Source organism: Parasteatoda tepidariorum, chromosome 8 (genome assembly GCF_982258835.1).
Source record: "Parasteatoda tepidariorum strain Cologne lab strain chromosome 8, Ptep-v5.0, whole genome shotgun sequence".
In the NCBI taxonomy this organism is placed as follows: Eukaryota; Metazoa; Arthropoda; class Arachnida; order Araneae; family Theridiidae; genus Parasteatoda; species Parasteatoda tepidariorum.
Window position 1 is genome coordinate 94,649,731 of NC_141762.1, and position 25,254 is coordinate 94,674,984.

The 25,254-nt window shown below is 32.0% G+C and overlaps 1 protein-coding gene across 1 annotated transcript in view; it reads right to left on the reverse strand.

The window, feature by feature from the left end:
- Positions 1-1,882: 1,882 nt before the first annotated feature.
- LOC107453978 (uncharacterized) overlaps positions 1,883-25,254 on the reverse strand; it is an 89,495-nt gene continuing 66,123 nt past the window's right edge. Inside the window, exons 6-7 of the mRNA XM_016071004.4 lie at positions 20,493-20,576; positions 1,883-5,785 (exon numbers count right to left, since the gene is read on the reverse strand). Coding sequence (XP_015926490.1) covers positions 5,408-5,785; positions 20,493-20,576 — 462 coding nt within the window. The 3' untranslated portion in view covers positions 1,883-5,407. The remainder of the gene's footprint in view (positions 5,786-20,492; positions 20,577-25,254) is intronic.

Sequence of the window (25,254 nt, forward strand, 5' to 3'; positions counted from 1 at the left end):
ATTGTAGTCTTTTTTATTTAGAGAAAGTATTTTGATAGCATTTGTGAGGACAATTCCGAATTTCGTGAATATTTTCTCTCTAATAGAATTTGAAACTGAATGAAGTTATGAAAAAAGATTCGAGACTATTACGCATGTATTTTAAAAAAAAAAATCTCCATAAAATGTAGGGATTTTTAGCACATCATTACTGAAAACTTGACGCTACAACACCTCTTATTTCTAGCTTTTTAAGAGAAATTGTAGTCCTTTAATTTTGGGAAAGTATTTTGAAAGCATTTGTGAGAACAATTCCAAATTCCGTGAATATTTTCTCTACCTTTTCATCAGAGGAATTTTCATTAATCTAGGAATCAATTAGACATTCGATAGTCAATTAAAATCTCGTAGTAAGAATACAATTATGCTTTAGTTGTAATTTGTTCATACATTTCACACTTACAATTAAAACTATGTAGGTTGTTTGAATTTCAATAAAATTAAGTTTTTGAAAATAGAAAATGCATAAAAGGAAAACTTCGATCAATAAAATTCATTTTTCTTGCTGTATAATTTGTTTTTTTTAGACCAAAAATAGTTTTTTAATGAAAGATTATCTTTTAAGTTTATTTCTGTTAATTGTTATTTATTTATTATTAATCTTGCTTTTTGCGACCAAATGAGAGATTTTGCTAGAAATAATCTATAGAATAATAACATACAGACGTAGTTTTGCTAGATAAATTAATATATGGAATAATAATATATCGACGCAGTTTGCTGATTAAAATAATATATGGAATAATAATATATAGACGCAGTTTTGCTAGATAAAATAATATATAGAATAATAATAATATATGGACGCAGTTTTGCTAGATAAAATAATGTATAGAATAATGAAGCTGGATTTCAGTGTAGAAATACTGACTTGTATTACTTCACTATGAATAAATCTTTGTTTTTATATGTCGCCGGTAATGTACGTAATGCCGGCAGTGTATCTAATTCCCAGCGGTTATGGATAAAGTATGAAGTATAGCGATGAATGGACACTTTTATTAGATGTGCTCTAAAAAGTATGTTACTATGATTTGGTGGATGCAAATGATATAGAAAAACAAAAAACTACATTGATTTTTTCTTGCATTTTGAAAAAAATCTTGATTATTAAAGAAGTTTTGACTATCTAAGTTGATTACATATAAAAATTATCATCTTCTTTATTTAATAATTCATTTTTTTATAAAACAGACACAAATTTTACTTTTATATACTTATTTGGGTTTTATTTATAATATCCAATAAGGTAACATATCAGTGTAGGAATTATAGCGCAATGCCTATAAAACCTCTAAGACTTATAAAATAATAAGTATAAAAAGAAAACAATAAAGGCAATATCCGACAGGAGTGTACCAAGCTATGAACCACACATCCCTGTAGGATTATTATACCATTTAATGCGTTTTTATTAACAAAACATGGTGGTTACTAATGGTCCCGCAGTGGACTTATCGTTAAGATACGGTTCCCAGTAGAACACCGGTGTCAATCCTCGCTGGTTGCGGTCAGTGCGCGGGTGGGTGATCACTTGGATCAGTCTCCGAAGGGATCGAAGGTGTGCAGTATCGGTCCTCGTCAAACTGTTCCATCGTAAAGTGCTCGACTTCGTGTGTGTGTCGTCAGGCAGCCGAAGCGGGGGTGCCATCTTCTCTGTAGAGGATCAAAATTGTGATGGCATTTTTTCGGATCATCCTCTGGGATGTGTCGTCAATAGCCCATTATGCAGCTCATAAAATAAAAAATATGGCATGACACCATTTTAAAATCTTGATTAATAAATAAATTAATCAATAATAAATGAATAATTAATGATATTAAATAAAAAAACGTCTAGGGATAAGTGAAAATTTTGATTTATTAATCACATATTTTACAGAATTTCATATCAATATTACAATGATGGACAATTAATCAATATTTTAAAACATGGATCATTGCATAATTATTTGGATAAATAAAACACAAAAAATTAGTACAAATATAATATATTGAAAATATTGTATCTATATTCTCAATTTCAACAAGAATAGATCTAGAAAAATAAAGATTTATGGACGTAGTTTGTTTTGACCTACTCATATTAGATAAATTTCTAATTTTTATTCCTTTTTTTTTACATGAGCACATGTTTTATTAACAGAAATGAATTGCAGATACAATATTAAATTTTCAAGCTTTTATCAAGTTTATGAGTATTGTACCATAACTGTATTACACTGATTATCGTAAAAATGGGGTATAAAATAGAAATGGTCATTTTTTTGGTCTACTTTACGAATCATGAAGATAAGTTGTATAATAATGCAGCTTAACGTATTCTTGATTGGCAAGGTGTTGGCGAACAGTGCTATTTAAATACATTATTTGGCAGTGCTGCAAGAAAAGATTGCGAGATAAATGTTATGATAAGGATTATTCTAAGAAGTAAATTAAATAAGAATAAAAAATAAAGTTAACCATTAAGGGATTAAAAACATAACTTTATTTTATGTCGCTATTAGTTCCAAGTACTGACTTAAGAGAACCAAAAAATACGATGTAAGAATGCATATCAATTTAATATATTTGATAAAACAAAAACGTTTTCCTCAATAATTTTAAAAATTGGAAAAAACATCATGTTCTGAGATCTTAAAAATGGGTAACATAAGATATACATACTTTCAAGAAATATTAGATTGGATATATAGCCACGTTTGTAGAGCAAAACTTCTTACTAAGTTAATCCTTGAAATAAATAAGCATGAGAGCATAATACAATTTTTTGCCTAAACCTATGATTGTAAATACTAATATTCATGATGTTCTGTACTCACCTCCCTTTATATAAAGTGTTAAGAATTTCTGTCAAAAATGAAGCACAAAATTGAACTGATAAGAGGAAGAAAATTAGTATTTTAGAGAGAAAAAAAATAGAAATATTATCACAACCTGACAAATAGTTAACAAAGAAGGTGCAATAAAAATATTTGACTACCGGTGTAAATTGATAGGAATTAAAAAATGACCATTAGAACTAGCTTAAAATTCACTCTGGCAAGCAAACTGGTTTTGGTGATTTTAATTTCCTCTGTCTCAAAAGTGACACATCAAATTTTCAACACATTTTTGTTTTCTCCACGCTTAGACATTCACTTTCATCTTTTATTAACAATTTTTTTAAAACAATTTTTGAGGAAAATTACAAAATATATTTTAAAAATGTTGGTTTTGAAACGTTGTTAAAGCTGACAGTTTTTCACTATTATTAAAAACTGACATTAGTGTATGTTTATAAGCATATAAAATTCATACATCTTATAAATATTCTTAAATATGTACAAAGTCTGTTCTACTAAGAAATTTAAATCTATAAAATTACTTTTAACATGCTTTCCTAGGAGTGATGATCTTCAAAAATAGGGTCGCTTAGTATCGAAAAAAAACTTTTAGATTATCGAATATCATTATCGATTACCGTACAACATTCACTATACAGAAACATGTCTATCTACTTTATACTCAAAAATATTATTTTGAGCGTATAGTTCCAAATTATATATCCTTTAAACTAACCTTCATCAAATTTTATTAATTTTTTATGGAAAATTAATTATTAAAAACAAATATTAAGAAAAAGCATGATCAAATTGTTTTTTATAAAATATTTTTGAAAGCTTCTTTTCTCCAAAAATGCGAGCCAGAAGTTTCTTTAATATCTTATTAAATACTAGTTTTCTTTGCACAGTTTATTATATTCACGGGAGATGAAATTATGTAATTTTTGTTTTCGTCGTCTTATGCCTATATTAACTTGCATCGGACAATTTAAATTAAATTTTTATTAGAACTAAATATCCTCCTTGCATTTTAAGACATCTTCACAATGTAATTAAAAAGTAGAACGCTCCCTCTAGACACAGTTGTCGCCGCCATGAGGGTTAAGAGCTCTCTTGCCTCACGATTAAAGTGAAAAATATGAATGAAAGGATAAAAAAAAGTAAATACATGCTTTCAATCAATATTTTAATCTCAAACAAAATTAATAGCTGTCATTTACTCGATTCGGCAGAGTGTATTGAAACATGCAAAACAAAATAAGTCAGATTTTGAGAGATATACAACGTTTTAATTTATAACTTTATTTGATATTTTCAGAAAAGAAAAAGAATTCCAATTCAATTCTTAAAATAGCATTTTAGTTTAGTATTTCTGTCGTTAAGATTTTTTTTTTATTAACTTTGTTTTCGCATGTTAAAAGGATTTTTCAGCTTCACTCAAATAATTTTTTATCTGTAAAAAACTTAAGTGAAAAGTAAATCTTTAAGCATTTATATACATACAAGTGTAGATTATTAAAATTACCCGTACAAAAAAACAAATAACATATAATTTTATTGCTAAACTTTTTTGAATTATAATTTCTAAAAGATATATAGTCTCATTTTCTCCACTCTAGTAAACTGCATACTTTGTTTTCTGTCTTTCCTCGAAAATATTTTGCCGTCGAGCAATATTCTACCCACAGAATTCTGTTAAGAACCAAACACATAAACAACATAAAAATAAAAAAGACAAAAGTTTTACTTAAATTCCAAAATGGCGAAATAAGAGAGCTTTCTTCACCAATGACGTCATTATAATGACGTCATTGAGTATCCGGCGATTTGGAAATTATGTTATTCACACAATTTATTTTCATGTCTTAAAGCATTTGTCCTATTCTACTATCAAGACAAAAGTTATTTAAAACTCAACATACAATTGTGTAAGAAATTAAGAGAATTTGAAGACTTTCTCTAGAACTACTGGACAGATTTTAATGCAATTTGATATGTATATACATTGATACAATGCAGAACAAATAACCATTCAATAATTGTAATACACGCGCATGAAGATGCGTAACACTCGTTGGGGTCGGAAAGTATGAAACAGCTGTTGCAAAATAAACAAAAACAAATGGGTTAATAAGGAGTATGATCACCTCTTACAGATATACAGGCCTTGCAGGGTGATTTCATACTTGAAATATGGTAGTTAATCATTGCCATTTTCCCGTGGCAATTTCAGATCTTATGACTCCAACTAGTGTTGCGCATAATCATGAGTGTGTATTACAATTATTGAATAGTTATTTGCTTTGTATTGTATCAATGTATGTACATATCAAATTTCATTAAAATCGGTCCAGTAGTTCTGGAGATAATCGACCAAGTCTGCAAATTCACTTAAATTCTTACACCAGTGTCATAAAACATCGAACCAATTCAGAAAATTCATATGGGGTTGAAAATCAACCATAAAACAAAACAAAAAATGGATATTTCACCCATCTCACCATCGAGTTGAAAAGCTATAACATTTTTTTTTAAAATTTTTTTCAACACTGATTTTCTTCATTAATTGCTGTTTCGTCACTTTCCAATATGATGCTGGGAGGTGAGTTCATTTTTCTCAGTAAAACAGAATTGTAAACTGTTCTATCGTTCGAATCTTCGTCATCCCCAGTCTCGTCTGTGCTGCTGCGGCCGAACCGAGACACTTCGGAACTGGGTTCATCCGATATCGAACTCATGTCCGTCTGTCCCATTGATTTGTTGGACATGCTGGACGTATTGGGTGTTGGTACGGTTAGTAGACCACCAGCACTCCTGCAGCAGGTGCCATTCTGTCGTGTCACCTGGAAGGAGATGGATGGCACTGTTTTGGTTTGGGATATACCTCCCACGCTTGGCTGGAAACGGACAGTTGGTATTGGCTGCAAAACAGTTGATTTAAACAGTGGATTAGTTAGCTGAAAAACAGTGGATTTAAAAAGTTTTTAGAATGGAATCTGATCATAGGCAACAAATACATTTTCCATTAAGTATCGACAGTTAAAAGGGGCTGATTTTATTTTATTATTTTATTTTATAACCGTCGGTGAACAGCGGGCCCATTTTTTGGGTTTACGACTACTAATGTTCAACGACTACTAATGTTACGACTATTAATGTTCATGTTTGAACCCAATCTAGTAGACAAAGGAACTCCTGGATCAAGTATTGGGAGAAATTTTACCTTCGTGGCGGGTTTTTGATGGAACACCGAAGACCGTTACATGGAGAGGAGGATCACGAAAACCTCCCATGGTTAGCTTGACGGCAAGGATACTCTAACCCATGATCTGTCTACCACTGAGGATAAATCACGTCAGCACTGTGGTTGGTGCAAGCAGGATACGGAATTCGTATCTACTAGCCATCACCTCATTGGAAGGCTCTTACGGGGCTGATTAAGGGGAATCTGCAGGGCTCATATCAGTAATGCTGAAACTGACCATTTTCGATGTAGCTTTTCTAAAAAAACTAATTATGATATCGCTTGGAATATTTTTGGGGATATATGAGATTGTATCAGTTGTATTCTGTGATAATGTTTCATCGTTAAGAGGACGCCATAGCGCGGCAGAAAATTTTTGTCGCAAATTTCCCTTCATAACTAACTAAAAATTTAAAACAAGGAAAAAGTAAGTTCAAGCAAACCTAGATTCAGTCATGAAGTTTCAATTGCTGAAAAAAAATACTTCAAAATATTAAAATGCAAACAAATTATTAGAAGAGAAATTCTCCGTCGCGTCATCCTAAGTTATCATCTCATCATTTATTTTCCATTTGTATATTCTAAAATTTTCTTTTCAGTATCTGAAATTTCATGGCATACTCTAGGTTTGTCTGAACTTACCTTAAATTTTACATTAATAATGAAGGAAAAAGAGAATTTGCGACAGAAATTTTCTTCCGCGGTATGGCATCCTCTTAACAGGAATACTTATTTAGTTGGGAGAGGTTTTTGCTTGAAAATGATAAAACTTATAAAAAAATTAAAAGTTTATTGCAATTTGTAAGAAAAATCATAAGACAAGCAATGGAGGCTAGACGCAAATTAGAGTCCACGGACTATACTATAGACTGACTTTTTTTCCTTTGTTCACTGTTAAATTTGTTATTGGTTTTTCTACTTTTTTTTCTTGTTTTTGTTAACATTTGTCTTTGTAATATGCCATTATAAATAAAAATAAAAACCTTTCTTTATAAATTTACGCCCCGCGGTGGACTCATCGTAAAGACACGGATCCCAGTATAACAACGAAGACGAGCATCACTGGCTGTGGTCAGTAAGCGGGTGGGTGACCACTTTAATCAGCTTCCGTAAGGAAAGAGGGTGCACGGTACAGGTCCTCGTTAAACTGTTCTACCGTAAAGTGCTTGACTTCGCGTTAAGGTCGTCGGGCTACAAAATTATGGGAGCCATCCCCTTTGCAGAGGATCAAAATTGCGATGGCATGTCTTCGGATCATCCTCAGGGATGTTTCCCAGACCGTCGACAATCTAATTGCCCGATGTGCAGCTCTAGTGCGACGTTAATAAAGCATCTACCTAATTATAAATTTACATTACTGGTTGATTTTTATTAGAATATTATAAAGAAGAGCTTTTAAGGTGTTTACTTTGTCAATCTGCGGACACACGAGGTGCCCATGACTCCATTAGCCGATTAAGAGTTGCTATTTAAAAAGGGAAAATTTTGGGATAGATTTGATAAAGTTTTCAATACGTGTAAGATATGAGTAACCCTAATCCAAAAGCAGTTCTCAGTTCCTTTGCTTTTTCATACCGGCGTAAATAGTTAGCGAAAAAAACTAATCCAATCAGTTATGTCAATAAGCAGCAAATTCCTAATACTTCATAGTGTCAGTGATATAATTTCTCATTTTTTATATATTTTCTCTTGTATTATTAAAACTTAAAAAGATACATGGGTAATTCCAGAAAAATCGAAATTGTTGAAGTGTTTTCTTTAAATTTAAGAACTTCAAAATAATTTGTTTTTTTTTCTCCAGAAAATATTCATTTAATAAGCAAACAGAGAGCAGTGAATTTAAGAGTTTTTGACAGTTTATAAAAATTTCCTGGCATTTAAGGGACAGGAAAATGATATCGGTGAATAATGACTTCGTATGAACTTTTTAGCTTTTTTGCTTCCATGTTTTTTTCATTATTTTCATTTTAAGGTCTACCGTTTTTACTTTGCGTTATTAACAAGGTGAAGAGCACATTTGATTAAATTCTTTTTATTAACTTTTTGAAAATTACCAGACAGAATGATTTTATTTACGTTATTAATGTTTTAGAAAAGCTGAGGAAAAGACAACATGAAAAATAGAGTAAAATATCGCAAATACCATTAGTGACATGACAGGAAAATTGAGGAATTAGAAATATTTAATTGCACAAACCTTTTTCCTTTTTTCACTTAAAAGCTCTCTAAAACAACCTTGACTTATTTTTTTTAAAATTGATTTGTAAGTAATTCATTTGCAGTTTCTGTAACTTTATTACTTAAAACTTTCTTTTCCTCTGCTAAGTTCTCTAAAAACGTCTGTATTACCTGTCCTTTTTTCAATCATAAAATGTACAAAAAAATTCTGAAATCTTAATGTCATTTACTTTTTCTTTTTCTCAGCTATACTTATAAAGGATCTTAATAGCTTAATAACGTAGCAGTTTTATCTAATTAATTTGAACTTTTTGTTTACCTGAACCATTTCTTTTACGTGTTCAAATTTAATAAATACGAGTCCTTTGAACTTTTAAATTTTTATAAATTAATAAATAAATCCCGAATTCATTATTTCTAGAGCATATTTTTCACACAGATTATACTGAAGCCAGACACTCTAGGTCTCTCTGTACTAGCTACCACCTCCTACATCAGAAAGCCTCCGCACGGTATTTTATAACTAGTCTGCGCAGTCTATTTAAAAAGTGAACCAGTTGTGCGCATGAAACCAAATTCAATATCAAAAGTAACTCAGAGAAATTTATTATATACATTTGAGAATTGAATCTGTAGTGGTTGACAAGTAAATAAGACAAACCAATCATATTCATAAATCAAACAAATTTTTAGACGTATATTTGCTATCACTTTCTTATTTATACTAGAGATTCCATCAAATGACTCTTTCCCAAACTAGTTTACCGTCATAGTGGTCTGATCGGACTACCTATAAGAAACCGTGTGGAGGCTTTCAGTTATAGGAGGCTTTTTCAAGGAAAATGAATCGAAAGTAGTCTGTTTATTCCTTAAAACAAGTAAAGGGAAAAAAATGAACAAAAAAAAACTTCTAAAAGAAATATCAGCAAGCAGAAAGAAAAGTGATGGGTTCTAAAGATGGAATAGCTTATATTCTGCTTCTTGCAACATCCTAACCACCATGGTAAACCTCTAGGGCAGGCCACTCACAAGGGAAGGGAGCGGTAAGTAAGAGTCCGAGAAGCAGATTCCTAGACTTTTGCGCAGATCACACCTGCGCATCCTAGTGTTAAGGAATAGGAATTCGTCCCTTGTGTACCTCTTTCTTACCAGTTGCTTCCTCAGTTTGTGGACTACTAAAACATATGACCAGTTGAATAGACGACTGGAATGGGGTGGAGCCTCTTGGCTGTTTCATTTACCCTGTAAATATTTGCCTCAAGTTTTGCTGAAATTCGAAACCAGAATGGATGTAAAACCGGTTTTGTTAAGTAACAAGCCCTGCTTGAAGAGGAATAAGCACACTTCAAAACCGGTATTTGTTCAGAATTTGGACAAAGGTGAAACAAATATAGTTTGCTTAAAGTATAAACTCCCCTAGCCGTTCGTCTGGGCATATGGCGGAGACTATGGTAACGAGGTATAACTATTTCAAGTAGGAGTGTGGGGTCATGGTTAAGATGGTTTAGGACAGGTTTTGACTGGGGTTAGCGAAAGTAATGGAATCTTTTTCATCCGTCTATTGTGTTAGCCCTAGATTGAAGAGAAGCTACCCTCCCTAAAATGCACCATTCTGGTTTCCATAGCAGCAGACGGCCTCAGACTTTGTGATGCAGGATTTCTTACAGTAGACAAACTATATTTACATTTCGGCTGTAAACTCAATAAACAGTTAATTTCGTTACGTCACGAAATAAAAAGATGACTTGTAGGACATAGAGGAACATCCCTGGAGGATGATTCAAGGAAAAGCTAGACAATTTTGATCTTCCGCAGAGAGGATTGCTCCTTTATTTTTGGTAGACTAACAACTGCGTGCAAAGTTTAGCACTTCACGGCTAGAAGAGCTTCATGAGAATTGATACCGCACACCCTCGATACCTCTGCAGGTTGATCATAATGGTCTCCCACTCACTCATTGACCTCTGTCAATGATGCTTGACTTCGACGATTTACTGAAAACCGTGTCCAACCATCCACTATGTCGTCCTATGTCCGTGTCCACTATGGTGTCCAAATTAACTTCCAAATCTCTAGATTTTGGATGATTACCCAAATTAACTTGGAGAAAAACTGGTCTTAGAAACTAGTAGGCCAGGCTGTCATTTGTATTTCTATTTTGTTATAGGATTATCCTTTCATAAAAATCAATGAAATGAAAGCATTCGAAAATTTATTTAACAGTAATTAAATTTTACATATGCTCTCTAACCTTAATTAGTGTATTTTAATTAAGTTTCTTTTACAATGTATAGATAAGATTTTCAGTTAAAGCGTTAGTATAATTTTGTAAGTATTTCAAAAAATATCATATTTTAAACATTCTATTTAAAAAAAATAATTTACGTGTCATTTTTTGCATTCTAAAAGCTTTTCTTCCCTGAAATAACGACTCTCAACGAATTTTTTGTAACTGATGTTTATTAATATTTTTGTTACCATAAAAGCGTTTTTACATTTTAAGACTGTCTCTGACACAAATTGTGAAAAAAAAGTTGATATAGAGGAATTTGAATCAATAAACATAAAGCTTTGTTCTCTGATTTTCGGCGACATACTTTACGTATCAAAACTGTCAATTCCTTTGTCGTCAACTGAAAACGTTTTTTATTTGCTTTTTATGAAGAAGCAGCAGCTGAATTGGAAGTAGAATTTATCTTCGCAGAAACCCATTCATTTGCTGCGGCGTTCGATTTTCCCTCTTTTCAAGAAAGACTATTTATTGTATTTTAACAAAAGGTAAGATATAGAGGGGCTATATCCTTTTTATTCCTGCATTTTTCTTGGTTTTCGGAATTAGACAAAATATGTGACCTCAGACGGTCGACAAATGATCTTCAAGATGGCTTAGTGATTTATTGGTTTCGTTCTTTTTAAATTGGATATTTTATCATTTTTCATTTCTTGCGGTGGCAGCAGTCACGACTGAAAGTGAAATTTCTGAGACGAGAAAAGAAAGCGATGAATATTTGATTTGTGATGAAATCATTGAGTATTGAGATTGATTATTTTTCAAATCATCTTAATCTTTATCCTTAATTAAATTATCATTACCTAAGTCAAAATTTTGTATGGTTTTCCATTGATGGACCAACATAATCTTGATGATAATCATCATTAATTCAGTAATGAACCATTATATTTTTTGATTGTAACCAACATAAGTTACCCTCACCGCAATGTAGGAATTCAGACTGATTTATGATGGTCCAAAATAAGGATAGCGACTTGTTTTGATGGTTTGTTTATGTTTAACCGTCACGAATTTCCATCGTAGTATCTTGGATATCAAAAGTTGGAATGATCATGAACAACCATCATCCCAATGTAGGAATTTGGAATGATTTATTATGATCCAACATAAAAAAAGACAATTTGATGTTTTGATTGTATATTCCTGAGAACCAACAAGAATTCTCATTAAACCATTATGAAAATGTATTGTTGGAACCCAAATGGACCATCACAGATCATCAGGGACTGTTGGTCCATGAGAGTTAAACTTCTCTTGATGGTTAGCCATCACAGTATTAAAGTAACGTTTTTTTATCATGGAATGATGGAAGTCTGCTAGCATAACAAAACCATGAACATATAAAGTAAAATGTTGGATGATGGTGACCATCAAATGATGTTAAACCATCACGAGTTGTACTGGAACCATCAAATTTTTTGATGGAACCATCAAGAATTTTGCCTTTTGCATCTTTAATAAATCACTCCTCAAACTCATCCAAGACGATTTTCTAGTGTCTTTTTAAAACCTTTTGGAGTTGAAAATTTTAATTGTAAACTTTATTATATTACATTTATTAACTTTAATCTTGAATTTTAATTAAAGATATGTTCTTGAACTCTCAGTTATTTGTGGTAGCTAAAATGAGGTGAATATTTAGAAGCAGAGAGAGAGAGAGAGAGAGAAAAATCTTTTTCCAATGTGTCACAATTTTGTCAGAAAAAGTGCTGTCAGACTGGGAGCATTGCACCGAAAAAGGCTAATCATTAATACTGAATTTTGATTAGATTTGACAAATAAATTTTTGTTTGCTTATATTGAGATAAAAAAAAACAATAGTTATTTTGATTTTGGTTCTGTTCCTCATACTTATTCCAGTGTTTACAGTCGTTCATTTAGTAATAGGGTTAATTTTGGAATGTGCATTTGAAAAAAAATTTGGTTTAATTTGAAACGAGATAGAAATAAAAATAACTAGGAATTTTGTTCTGTTCCTCGCACGTGTTTAAAATTTTTTTGAATTGCTCTTTATAAATCTCCGTTTATGAGCACCAATTGTTTATTTTTTTTTTTCATTCTCAATTATTGATTCACCTGATTCACATCAGATAAGCGGTAATAAATGCTAATTTATAGCATTGTAATTTTAATCAAGGCTATTGGACAAAAAATTCTTTCTTCAAGCATTATAAACAAACTTGTTTTCCAAGAATGTTTTTATTTTATTTTTTCATTTTTTTCAAATACATAGAAAGGAACATACGAAAACTGATACTAATGATTTGAACCCATAATTTTTCTGCGATTATGAATATTTTATTTTATTGCTGTCGTCGAACAGCCGATTTCTTTTCAAGTTTACGCTACCAATGGAAGGCGAACACTCTATCCCCTGAGCCCTCGCGGCTCAGGCTATAGGACTTTTTTTCTTCTTTATAACCGTCGTTGAACAGCCGACTCAATTTTTGGGCTCACGACTTCTAATGTTCAACTCCGTAGCCTCGTAATTTTGAACCAAATATACAAGAAAAGTGCACTCCTGGATCAAATGTGGGGAGAAATTTGCCTTCCTGCAGGAATTTTCGATGGAATTAACCTGCATTTGCGTTACATGGAGAGAAAAACCAGGAATCCCTCCCACAGTTAGCCTGATGGCAAGAGGACTCTAACCAATGATCATAATTTTACTTAAACACTGCGGCTGATGCGGGATTTGAATTTACCAAACATCGCCTGGATTAGAGCTCTACCTGATTCCGAGGCGAACAATCTACCCCCAGTACTACAACGACTCTACTGTGAATAATAATAAAAGGGGATTTAAATCGATAGTGTGCTTGTTACGAGGCAGGAGAAAATCAGCCTGCCATCTTTGGGAAGTGAAACTGAGTCACCCTCCAAAGTCACCTGACAGTGAGTCACCTGACTCATCATCCAAATTTTTAAATTTTTCATAAAGAACAAGTACGTATGTGGTGTTCATTAATAACCGTTCTTAAGTTATAATATTTTTGTCAAAATCGCACTAGATCTGTTGCTAATTCCTGTTTTAGTGAGGAAAGAATGCTTTAAAATTTTGACTTAGTATTTATCATCCCTTCTGAATATTTTGCTCTGTAATAATTACACTTTTTATTATCTTGAATGATTTGAAGGATTTAATAATAAAATTTACTCAAAATTACATCATAAATTAGTCTTGTAATATGACTTTATCATTCGATACCTTATGATAAAATTATTTAGTTACAGCTTTGGAATTATTAAACAGTAAATTAGTTACTGTTTTAAAATACTCTTAATACTAAAAATTACTCCTGAATATGTTATAGTAATTTAATTATAAGTTTCATTAAAATTGTGTTGAATGTACTCATAATTTTGAATACAAGATAACTATTTTAAATCTTAAAGCAATGTCAAGAATTAAGAATTCACATTATTTCTAATTAATCTATTTAAAAGTGAATACTTAGCAATTTTTAAGGTAATTAATTATTAAATAACTAATATTGAAACAATGCATTATTAATTAGTCATTACAAAAAATTTTCAGATTCAAGTTATATCCCAATGGAATTGGAAACTAAATATGAGGAACCAAATCTGATGTTTTACAATAAAATTGAGAACTTTATTTTATTTTTGTTAGAAATTTTATTTTTTGTTGAATATTTTATTAAAGCTCTCCTAGGTTTGACACAGAATTATCATATTCAATACTATGAAATCCCCATAGGTATGCAATTCACTTAATTTCTTCAAAAAAGAAATCAGAAGAAAAGTTCTTGCAAAATTATTCATTAAAAATTATTCAATATTCATTAAAAAAATTATTTCAAACTTTTCCTGCATTGCTCTTTGACATTATTTACATTTTTAAAAAAAAAAAAAATGTGTTTCAGCAAGAAATGTCGTTTTAAGCTTTTACTTAATTTTAAAACTAATGTTGTCTATCTGAAAAAAAAATTAAACATTAAATTAAAACTCGCATATTTGCTTTTTTAACATATGGTGTCATATAAAGGGAGAAAAAATATTTAAAGTACCTTTTTTTTGTTGTTATTTTCAATTAGGAAGCTGTACAATTTCGAGACAAAAACGTAACATAAAATAATAAAGAAAACGAATTCACAATAAATTTTTTAACAAAAGTTTGGAATTACATAACTTTAAGATATATTCTTTAATGGTCTTTCTGTTCTTATCTTTATTCTTCTTTAATATTCTTTCTATTCTTTTAACGAATATATTTCGACTTTTTATTAAAAAAAGAAATTAAAGGCTTTATTTTTTACTTGTTACATTATGTAATAAGTATTTTAAGGTATTCATTTTTTTTTCAATTTTAAATATAAAGACATGTTTAAAATATTTTCCTTGCTAAAATGATAATAAAATTATATTAGTGAGAAATAGTGATAAATTAAAACTAATGTTTCTTAAATTTTTCCACTCTTATTTATAGGAAGCAATTAAGTTTAAAACTGGTGTAATTCAATTACTTTATTTGTGGCAATGTGGTTTATAGTGGTTTAGCCAAATTTAAGGAAATTTATAAGCTTATATAGAGCTTTACCATATATTACTGTTTATTCAAGATTAAAATCTTTTAAAAGTGCAATTGTCAAGTGATTTCAGATGGGACAAATTTCAATTTGTATTTGTTTCCATTATTCTAAAAAAAAGACCTAAATCACTATTCTTACAATTGTCGAAGAGCTTTAGTGGTTTACCAACTCTAGACTAATACGAACTGAGTAAGAAAAGTATGGCCAAAACTACTTGTGTATGGTTAAATTTACAGTGTTTTTGGCTCTATTTTTACCGATGCCATTAGGTAGTAATTTTATTTTACATATATTATAACCGTCATTGAACAGCCGACCCAATTACTGGGTTTCAACTCTACAGCCTTTTAATTTTGAACCCAATCCAGAAGACAAGGGAATTTCTGGATCGAGTAGTGTGAGAAATTTGCCTTGGTGGAGGACTATTTGATGGATGCATGGTGAGTAAAACCACGAAACCCTCTCGCCGTTAGCCTGACAGGATGGGGACTCTAACCCATTATCCGTCTACCACTGAGGATACTTTACGTCAGCACTGTGGTCGGTGCAAGCCGGATGCGGAATTTGTATCAACCAGCAATTGCAGGGATTCGAACTCGAACCCGGTTCACCTCATTGGAAAGCGAAATACATATCACCTGAGCCATCTCTGAGCCATCACCCTGAGTGCTTAGGTTAAGCGATTTCTTATAGTCACATAGGAATTTTAGAGCTTTTTGAGGTTTGAAGGACCGACAATAAAATGCCAACGACAAAAAGTTATTTCATACAGACTATGCCAAACAATTTTAGGAAGAAGGTTGCAACGTGTAACAATTATTTTCTCTATTATGCGCAATAATTCGCATACCTAGTTATTATATACTATAAGGTGCGTATTCCTAGTTAAATATTTATGGTGAAAAGGATATTCTTTGAAATAAAACTCATCTTTTGTCTTACCTTGCAACTAATGCATTAATATTTAAAATCATTCAGCAAAATTTAGCAAAAGTTTTGAAGTAATTTAAAACTAATTACAATTTTAAAAAAAATTTGAGAAAAATTTGTTTAAAACTAATCAAGATATGAGCAATTAAAGTTGTTCTTTTATGCTGCGCATGCTGCGTAAAAGAGAGCATTTTCTTCTTAATTTTGCAGTGAATTGTATTTGGCAAATAATGAAAAAAGCCCTACTTGAATATTTTAAAATTTTCAAACAGTTTTTAATGTAATTTTCGTACTTTTTAATAGAAAACTGAAAATGATGAGGGGTTTTCCTCAATTTTCATATTTTGCTATTTAACAAGATTTATTAAAGGCACCGGCATTTTGGGGATCATCCCCAAATAAAAGTATCTTTTCGCGTTTTTTTCCCTTGTACAATCATGTTTCGGTGTATGAACGTGTTTCGTAATATATTATCATTTGTAATTGAATTTGTGAAGAAAACCCCTTATCATTTTGAGCTTTCTTTTAAGAAGTACAAAAACTGCTCAAAAAATTGCTCGAAACTCTTATAATTTTTAAGCTATTCAAAGCAGACTTTTTGTATCAGTTACCGAATACGATTCACTGCAAAATTATGAAGAGAAAAATTAAATTTTTCCCGCGCATGTGCAGTACAAAATAACTACTTTAATTGCTTATATATTGCACAATTTTCAACGAACTATTTTAAAATTTTAAAGCAAAAATTTCATAATTAATTTCAAATTACTCCAAAAATTTTGTTTAATTTTTTTTGTTGAATAGTTTTAAAGTTGTAGCGAAAAAACGTAAGACAAAAAAAATTATTATTATTTTTTTTATAAAGTTGTCCATATCTTATGTTTCATCTAGTATCTGTATAATAGTATAATAGTAATCTAGTATCTATATATTTTATCTATATAATATTTTATCTCGGCTTACGAAATTTTGTGGAATTGTTGCAAATAATAACCATAATAATCGTTACAAGTTACAAAAATGTATAGCTACATTTTTTGGCATAGAGTGTTCAAACAAACTATTTTCCGTTCGTAATTTATTGTCAGTTCCTCAATATTTATCATATTCTATGGTTGTCGACTCTACCTCGGCAATCAAGGCAGTTACACCAGTTGATTTTTTCGATTTTCTTGGAATTAAAAGTTGTAAAGAGAATTTTGGGCTACTTTTGTGCTTAAAAAAGAACATTGGGTTACAGTGGGTTCCTTTTCACTGTAATATTTATGGAAACAAAATGGCACATATTTTTGCTAAAAAAGGAACTGGTATCGCGCAGAGCTCCCAGAGAAAAATTCCTTACTCTTCCATAAATAGAATAATTAAAAACACGTTAACTAAGAGTCATGAAAATAATTTAAATAAACAAATTGGCGACAAGGTCTGGAGGGCGACTCTGAATAAGATCCCTGATCACCCGAGACACAATATGGTTGCTGCCTTCAGGATGGAAATCGAACACGACTGCCTTACCGCTCACCTCCATAGACTTAAGATCTTTCTCGATCCAAACTGTCTCTAGTGCGGGGAGGACTCCCCAATGAATGCTGAGGATCTGGGGGTCTGCCCCGCAGTTACGGGAAACACCTCTGACAGATACTGGAATACTCGGGAGCAGTTGCAGGAACTGCTGACTGACTGATTTTCTGTTTATGTTCATATTTCTACTGTTGATATTCGATTGAATGTTCCTTTGTTCTAATTGTTTCTGCATTTGAAATGTTTTTAATTTATTTTTTATTTGTTGTTATTCCTCATGGGTCTGTGAGGAGTGGTTTTCACTCTTCAGCGAATGATATATATGAAGTGCTGCTGCTAGAAATGAAAAAGAACACTATGAAATTCCTATAGGTATGTAATTCGTGGTCAATTTGTAATTTATTGTCAGCTTTAAACTTCATCGATATATGTATGAGAAATCGCGTGATCTAAACACTTCTGATGATATATAAAATGATTCTTTGGGTATTTCTAGAGAAACATGAAAAACTGTAATAAAAGTCGAACTTTCTCTCCATTATTTTGTCCACCCCCTCTAATTAAGTCTCCTTACTTCCGACGAAGATTGAGGCAAATGGTTATGTTGATAGTGAAATATTGGGTGTACAAATAAGTTTCCGTGGTTTGTCACAAGATGGCACTACTAGCCGGATTATGTCGAAATTGACTGGCATTAAACGTCGTATTGCAAGTTTGTTCATCTGGTAACAGCATGACCTTAAAGTATTAATGGTCCCGTATTTGCATTACGCTATTGTTTTCGTGCAAAAATGTCAAGTTTTGTACCCAAATAATTATTTGCCGCGTCATTTGCGGAAATTTTTGATTTACTTCCGTAATTTGAAGAGATCTGTAGCTGAGGCATATCGATTGCTTGGATAAGCATAAGGTGAGGCTGCTTTAAGTGAGAGAAGTTGTCGTGAGTGGTTTCAGAAGTTTAAAAACTGCGAGTTTGACGGGGAAGACAGAGAACGTATTGGAGGGCCAAAATCATACGAAGACAAGAAATTGGAAAAAATTATTGGAAGAAGATTCCTCCCAAGCGCAAGAAGGTCTTGCTCTTACATTACAAGTGACTCAGCAAGCAATTTAACATCGCTTGAAATCATCGGGAATAATCCGAAAACAAGGTAGTTGGGTTCCATACGAACTGATGACAAGAGACACTAAACGTTGATTTTTCATCAAAATTGATTTTGCCATTTCGAAACACTTCAATGGGAAATCGTACCCCACCTGTCGTATTCACCAGACCTTGCTCTTTCAAACTATCATCTCTTAGGGGTCAATGGCTCGTGGCCAATGCATGTGTTGATTCGTGGTTATCATCAAAAGATGAAGACGTGGTATTCGAATGCTCACAGAAAGATGAGACAAGTAGTGCTTAGTAATTGAGTATAATTTGAATAAAATATATGTACCGTTTTTTCACAATAAACTGCTAATTTTTGATCGAAAGTGGCAGAAACTTATTCGCACTCCCAGTAATTCAAAGAGTTTGCCCATCAGGCGTTTCCTGTTATATTGACAATTATTTACATCGGATGAAACAAATGGTGAATTGAAAAAGAAAGGAATTTTTGCCTACATATTTAAAATATTATATTAGAAATATTTAAGGTTTTCATATGAATGATATATTGCGGTTTGTGTACATTTTTTGTGTAGTATTAACTTCCTCAAAGTTATCTTCATCCTTTTTTAAAGTCTAAAAGAAGTGATATACTTTACTCTTTTAGAGTTAAAGTTATTCTATCGCTTTTAGAATTCATTTTTATTCCAGATGCTATTGATATTTGTCAATGAAATTTGGTAAAATGTATATGATTATGCAAACATATGATTCGGAAATCAATTTTTATTTTAAACCTATGAATTTATTTGTCATGAATTTGATTGTTCTATTAAAAAAAATGTATTTCTACTGAGCTACATGAAGAAATGTTTCACGAACATTATCAATATAACGAAACTTTTATGATTAATTAAAATTAAACTTAAGAGTAACTTAACTTTTTTAGGATAGTTACAACTTTAAAATTTTGAATTTATAAAAAAAAAACATTATAATATATTTTGCGCAAAATTTTCCTTTCAGGCATAAATTTTAGGCACAAATATGCATATTACAAACAAAGGTTTCATGTTTAAAAAAAGCAAAGAGCTCATTTTAATTGCCATTCAATAAAATTAAAACTGCTAACTTTTGTACTGATTAGAAAGCAAAACTTCTAAATGCAACATTAAAAATAATTATAATTTAACGAAAAATACTCCTAACTGGTATAAATATGCTTTAGTTGAGACTTTAGGTCTGTGTTTGAAAATAAATTTGGGCAGCATGTTATGTAATGTACTGAAAATTTAATACCTTACATTGTACTTTGCTAAATAATGGTAAAAATTCCATGCGCAATTTTGCAAATTTGAAGAAAGAAATGCGTTAAATACATCCAAATAGCTTTAAATACATTCAATCTATATGCCTATGAAATTTTTTTATTCATTTAAAAGAAAGAATAAATGCAAACATTCATGCATATCTCACTTTAAAAAAAAATCAGACAATATGTATGGCAAAAATATTCCTTTATTTTTCAAATTGTGGGTATGGTACACGCCATTATGGTATGGTACACAAGTACGGTATGTATGGTATGGTAAATACAAGTATGTATGGAATAGTACACAAATTGAATGCAGTTGAAATGACATATGTGCATTAAGATAGAAATATTTAAGTGTTATACATAGAAAAGTTTGAATTGAAGAATTTGAAAAAAGAATTTAAAAAAGAATGTTTCAACGAATGTTGTTAAGCACCAAGCATTCTGCATTCCGGATCTCTAACTACAAAATCATAAAAATAAAATAGTGTTGCAATTACTGACCGGTCCATTAGCATGCTGTCCTGCTCTACCCCTGCCGGACAGGTATTGTTGATATTGTGAAATAACACACACAATGCAGTACACCTGTAAAAATAAACATAATTTAAAAAAGGGTTAAAGTATTTGTGGAGGATTTCATGAGAGGAAAAAAGTGATTCAAATTGAAAAGTTCAATGCTAAAATAAATTCAAGGCAATAACCATTGAATTCTTATCATTTTAAAATTTTTTGGCAAAATGGGTCTTGTTTTGGGTTTGATGGCGTGCGTTATTTTGACGTCATCACACTCAAACCAGAAAATAAAGCATTTGACCTGACCAATGGGTAACCAGTGATCGTAATAAAACGATCACAATTTTTCCCCTTTTTTACTCTTTGACGCAGAATTTTCATTAAACATATTTTTCATTTTTTATTTTATCCTTCCATGCTTTAAATAATCCAGAAAAAGTCTCGGTGGCTCAGGGGATAGAGCCTTCATCTCTCAATGTGGTGACCCCGGTTCGCCCAGCGATGTCTGGTCGATACGAATTTGGCTCCCAGATTGCACCAACCACATTTGTTGACGTAGAATATCCTCCGTGGTAGATGGACCATGGGCTGGAATTCTCTTGCTATGAGCTAACTATGGGAGGTTTTTGAGCTTAATTTCTCCTTATGACGCAAATACGGGTTACTTACATCTAAAAATCCTCCACAATTACTAGTTTGACCCAATACTTAATCCATTAGTTTTCTTGTCTGTTTGGTTGAGTTCAAAACTACAAGGAGTTGAATAATGATAGTCGTTAACTCAAAAAATGGGTCAGTTTTTCAACACCGATTATAAAAACCAAAGAGTGATGCAGATAGCTTATGCATATGAACCGATAGCGACTTTTTACTCAACCGTTGGAAATAAAATTTCAAAGTGTGTTATTTGAAGGTATGCGCACAAATATTATTTACATGAAGTAGCATGAATAACGGCGGCTATAGGAATAGAGGAAAAAAAAATATTTTGCGTGTTTTTAGTGAGTCAGTCACGAGTCAGTGATCCCGCTCTGACAACAGCGGGAAGAAGGCAAAGTTATCTACATGCTGCGTCTTGCACTTTTTATCTCAGTTTAGATTAATCGTTATTTGTGCTAATAGTATCGCAACTGAGCTATTTTAAGTGTTTTATTTTGCAGAACATCTTTTATGTCGTAATTTTACTTTAAATTCGTGATTTTATTTTAAAATTTCGAAATACCTTCACTGCAACCTTTTTTGTTTGCTTGAAATTATTTGACGTCTTGGCAAAGCAGGGCTCGGTTGAGCCATTGTGTTCAGTTGCCTCATTGACTTTTGACGAGCTTTACTCCATCAGGAAAAACAATGACTTAAAATCTTGGAGGATCCCTCCATCTCATGATTGGTATCGTCGAAGATGTCCTGGGGGCTCCATTGGCCTTTCCTGCGATGGAGCCGACCAGACGGCACTGTCGAGATTTGCCAGCGACCACCTGAGGTTCCTTCCTGCAATAGCAACAGGGTTTTCCCGGTTTGTGCAAAGTGCGGAGTGGAGAGTGCATCCCTGGAGCACATTCTGTCTTGTCTTCACATTTCTACGGAAACTTTCGCAGCAGACCCTTTGCTTGCCCTGGATTTTTTGAGAGTGTATGGAGTCATTGATAATGTCTAGCTGCCGCTAGACAGTGAGGGGATTAGTGACACACAATTTTATTGGCCAGGGCTGGGATAGTCTGGTTGGTAGGCCCATGTCCAAGAGGTCGTGGATTTCATCGCTGCCGGCCGAAGACTCTCCGAGCAATAAATGGTGACTGATACACGTTAAATCTTTCGAGTCACAAAGTTCTCCCTGTTCCCATAACAAATCAGTACCCCTGGGGATACTGATCCAGGAGTTTCCTTGTCTTCTGGAGTGGGTTCAAAATTGCAAGGATTCGGAGTGGAACATTAGTAGTGGTAAACCCGAAAATTGGGTCGACTGTTCAATGGCGGTTATAAAAAGAATTATGTAATGTTATGCAATACTTGTGCATCTATAACATAAATAAAAACTTGCAATTCGCAAACAAGGCACTACGTCCAGCATTATATTTCAAATTTAATTTCTAAACTTTAACAATTCGTTTCAATAACATTGTGAATATAACTAGAATATTGATAATATATGTATTTTTTTGATGAAAAGATAATATAAAAATATTTAACAAGGATTTAAAATACAGTCTGACCCCGATTTAATAAATTCATAGGGACCGAAAATTTTATTCGCTAAATCGAGGAAAATTCGTAATATCAGGGAAAAAAAAAGCTAACCTTATGGAATATTCGAATATTTCTAATAAGCAAATAAGCAAAATAAATTGAAATCTTACACTTTTTAATCAGGCACTTTAAACACAGCGAATGATTATACGCTGATTAATTTGAAATTTTAAAGCATTTCGTGAGTAAGGTTTGCTAGCTACATTAAAAAGTTCTTATTCAACGTCATGATGAGAAGAAAATACTCCTTCATTTAAGGCATTAGGTAAGCCTTCACTGTTTCCAAACTTTTTCCAAAGCACCAGAAAAAGTAACAGTTCTCATCCTTATCGTCTTCTGTGTCAGAGTCGCCATTCATCGTTTCCTATAAATCTACTTCATTAATTTCATAAAATTCGTTAAATCGCGATATTCGGTAAATAGGGCTTCGTTAAACCTGGGTTCTACTGTATCCTTATTTTATTCAAATGCGCATTGTCACACTTGTTATCCCCTTCCTTCCCTTTTGTCAGGAACTGCACAATCAGACTGAATGTTGGGCTATTGGCGACGGCCTGAGAATCATCCCTTAGGATAGCATGAAGACATGCCTTCGCAATTTTGATCCTTGACTGAAGGATTGCTTTGGAAATCCAACAACCTGTGGGCGAATTTTAACCGAATTATAACAAGATGCATGCAGTTTAGCAAGGTCCGATACCGTGCATCCTTGGTATCTTCCCAGGCATCTTCCTTTCAAAAGATTTTTGAAATAACGCAAGTATAATCATTGACTCCAATTATTGGTCATTTCATCTAAAATAGTTCCTCAGACAATAAAAGATCTAAACCAGTTTAATTAGAGCCTCATCTTTTTGATGAAACACAAGATTTAAAATGTAAAGCCTATTGGTAATCAATAGCATAGAAGATTAGTACAATCAACCGGAAAAAAGATATATTGAATAACTATTGTTCTAATGATCGGATTTTCACTCTTTAAGTAATCTTAATCTTCACTTCTAATCTTATCTTAAGTTATCTTAATTTCTCAAAGGATTGATCTCAAATATGTTAATATTTTGTGATAACAATAAATTAAGCTTCGGAATCTGACATGGAAACGTGCATTCTCTGAATGTATATGTTACTGTGCATGACCGAAATCAAGTGAATGTCTACTTTTATCGGTCAATATCAATAATCACATAGTCTCTTTGTGGAATGTCCGATATATTTGTTGTATCCGATTCGATATTAATTTATTCGCTGATGATATTATTATATTTATTCGATATTTTAATATCTGCTGAGGATAGATGAGGAGAAACATCAGAGTTCGGAGTACCGGCTAAATACACACTGGGCAATGACACTCAAGAGGACGTCATACCACGGAAGAAAATTTTCGCCGCAAATTCTCCTTCTTCTTCGTTATTAATTTAAAATGTAGAGAAAGTGAATTCAGACAAACCTAGAGTAAGCCATGAAATTTCAAATACTGAAAAGAAAATTTTAAAATATACAAATGGAAAAAAAATTATGACATGATAATTTAGGTTCGTGCAACGGAGAAGTTCTCTTCTAATGATTTGTTTGCATTTTAATATTTTGAAGTATTTTTTTTTCAGCAATTGAAACATCATGACTGAATCTAGGAGTTTCTGAACTTAGTTTTTCCGTCTTTTAAATTTTAAGTTAGTAATGAAAGAGAATTTGCGAAGAAAATTTTCTTCCGCGGTATGGTGTCCTCTTCAGAAAACATTGATGTAGGTCATGCAGCGAAATTGTATACCCGGAAGTGGTACTAAACCTTAAGAAAACATTGATGTAGGACATACCTGTCAGTGACACTAACTAGAACGAGAAGATATTTTGGACATTTACAAAAGCGACTATGGGATTGTCAACAACCACCAATTTCAATCATTCACAGTAACATATTTTGATATTTGACCCTCAAAATTAAATGTAATTCAGTAAATAATTAATTATAAACATTTTACCTTACATGCTACCTTTGATCTGTAGTTAAAAACGCAGAAAGCGTTAGGCATTTATGATTGTAATCATTTATGACAGCGAAAGAACTACATGTTTTTTCCCTAACCTTTGCAGGTGTGTCATCCTTTTTTTTTTCTAGATTTTTAAAAATACGAAATTTAAAAAAAAAATTATACACTAATAATAATATTACAAATAAACGAATTTTTTTCAATTACGCTTTAAATGTGGTAAACATATTCTAACTGGTACTAAACTATTTCTGATAACACTCAAAGATACTAAACACTGCTCATCGCAAACTTCCATATTTCCAAAATTTTGCAGATGGAAGCAATTCAAAAGTAAATTAGATAGCTTTAATTTAGTTTTCTGTTGGCGTCATCATGCAGTTTTCTTCATAAAGTAAAATTAGCTTTTAAAGCCAGAGGGAGACATTGTTTTTAAAGCAATTAAAACTTATATTACAACGTGTTTTTTTTTCGTTTGGGTTTGTGGAAAATTCAAACTCCTTAATTAAACC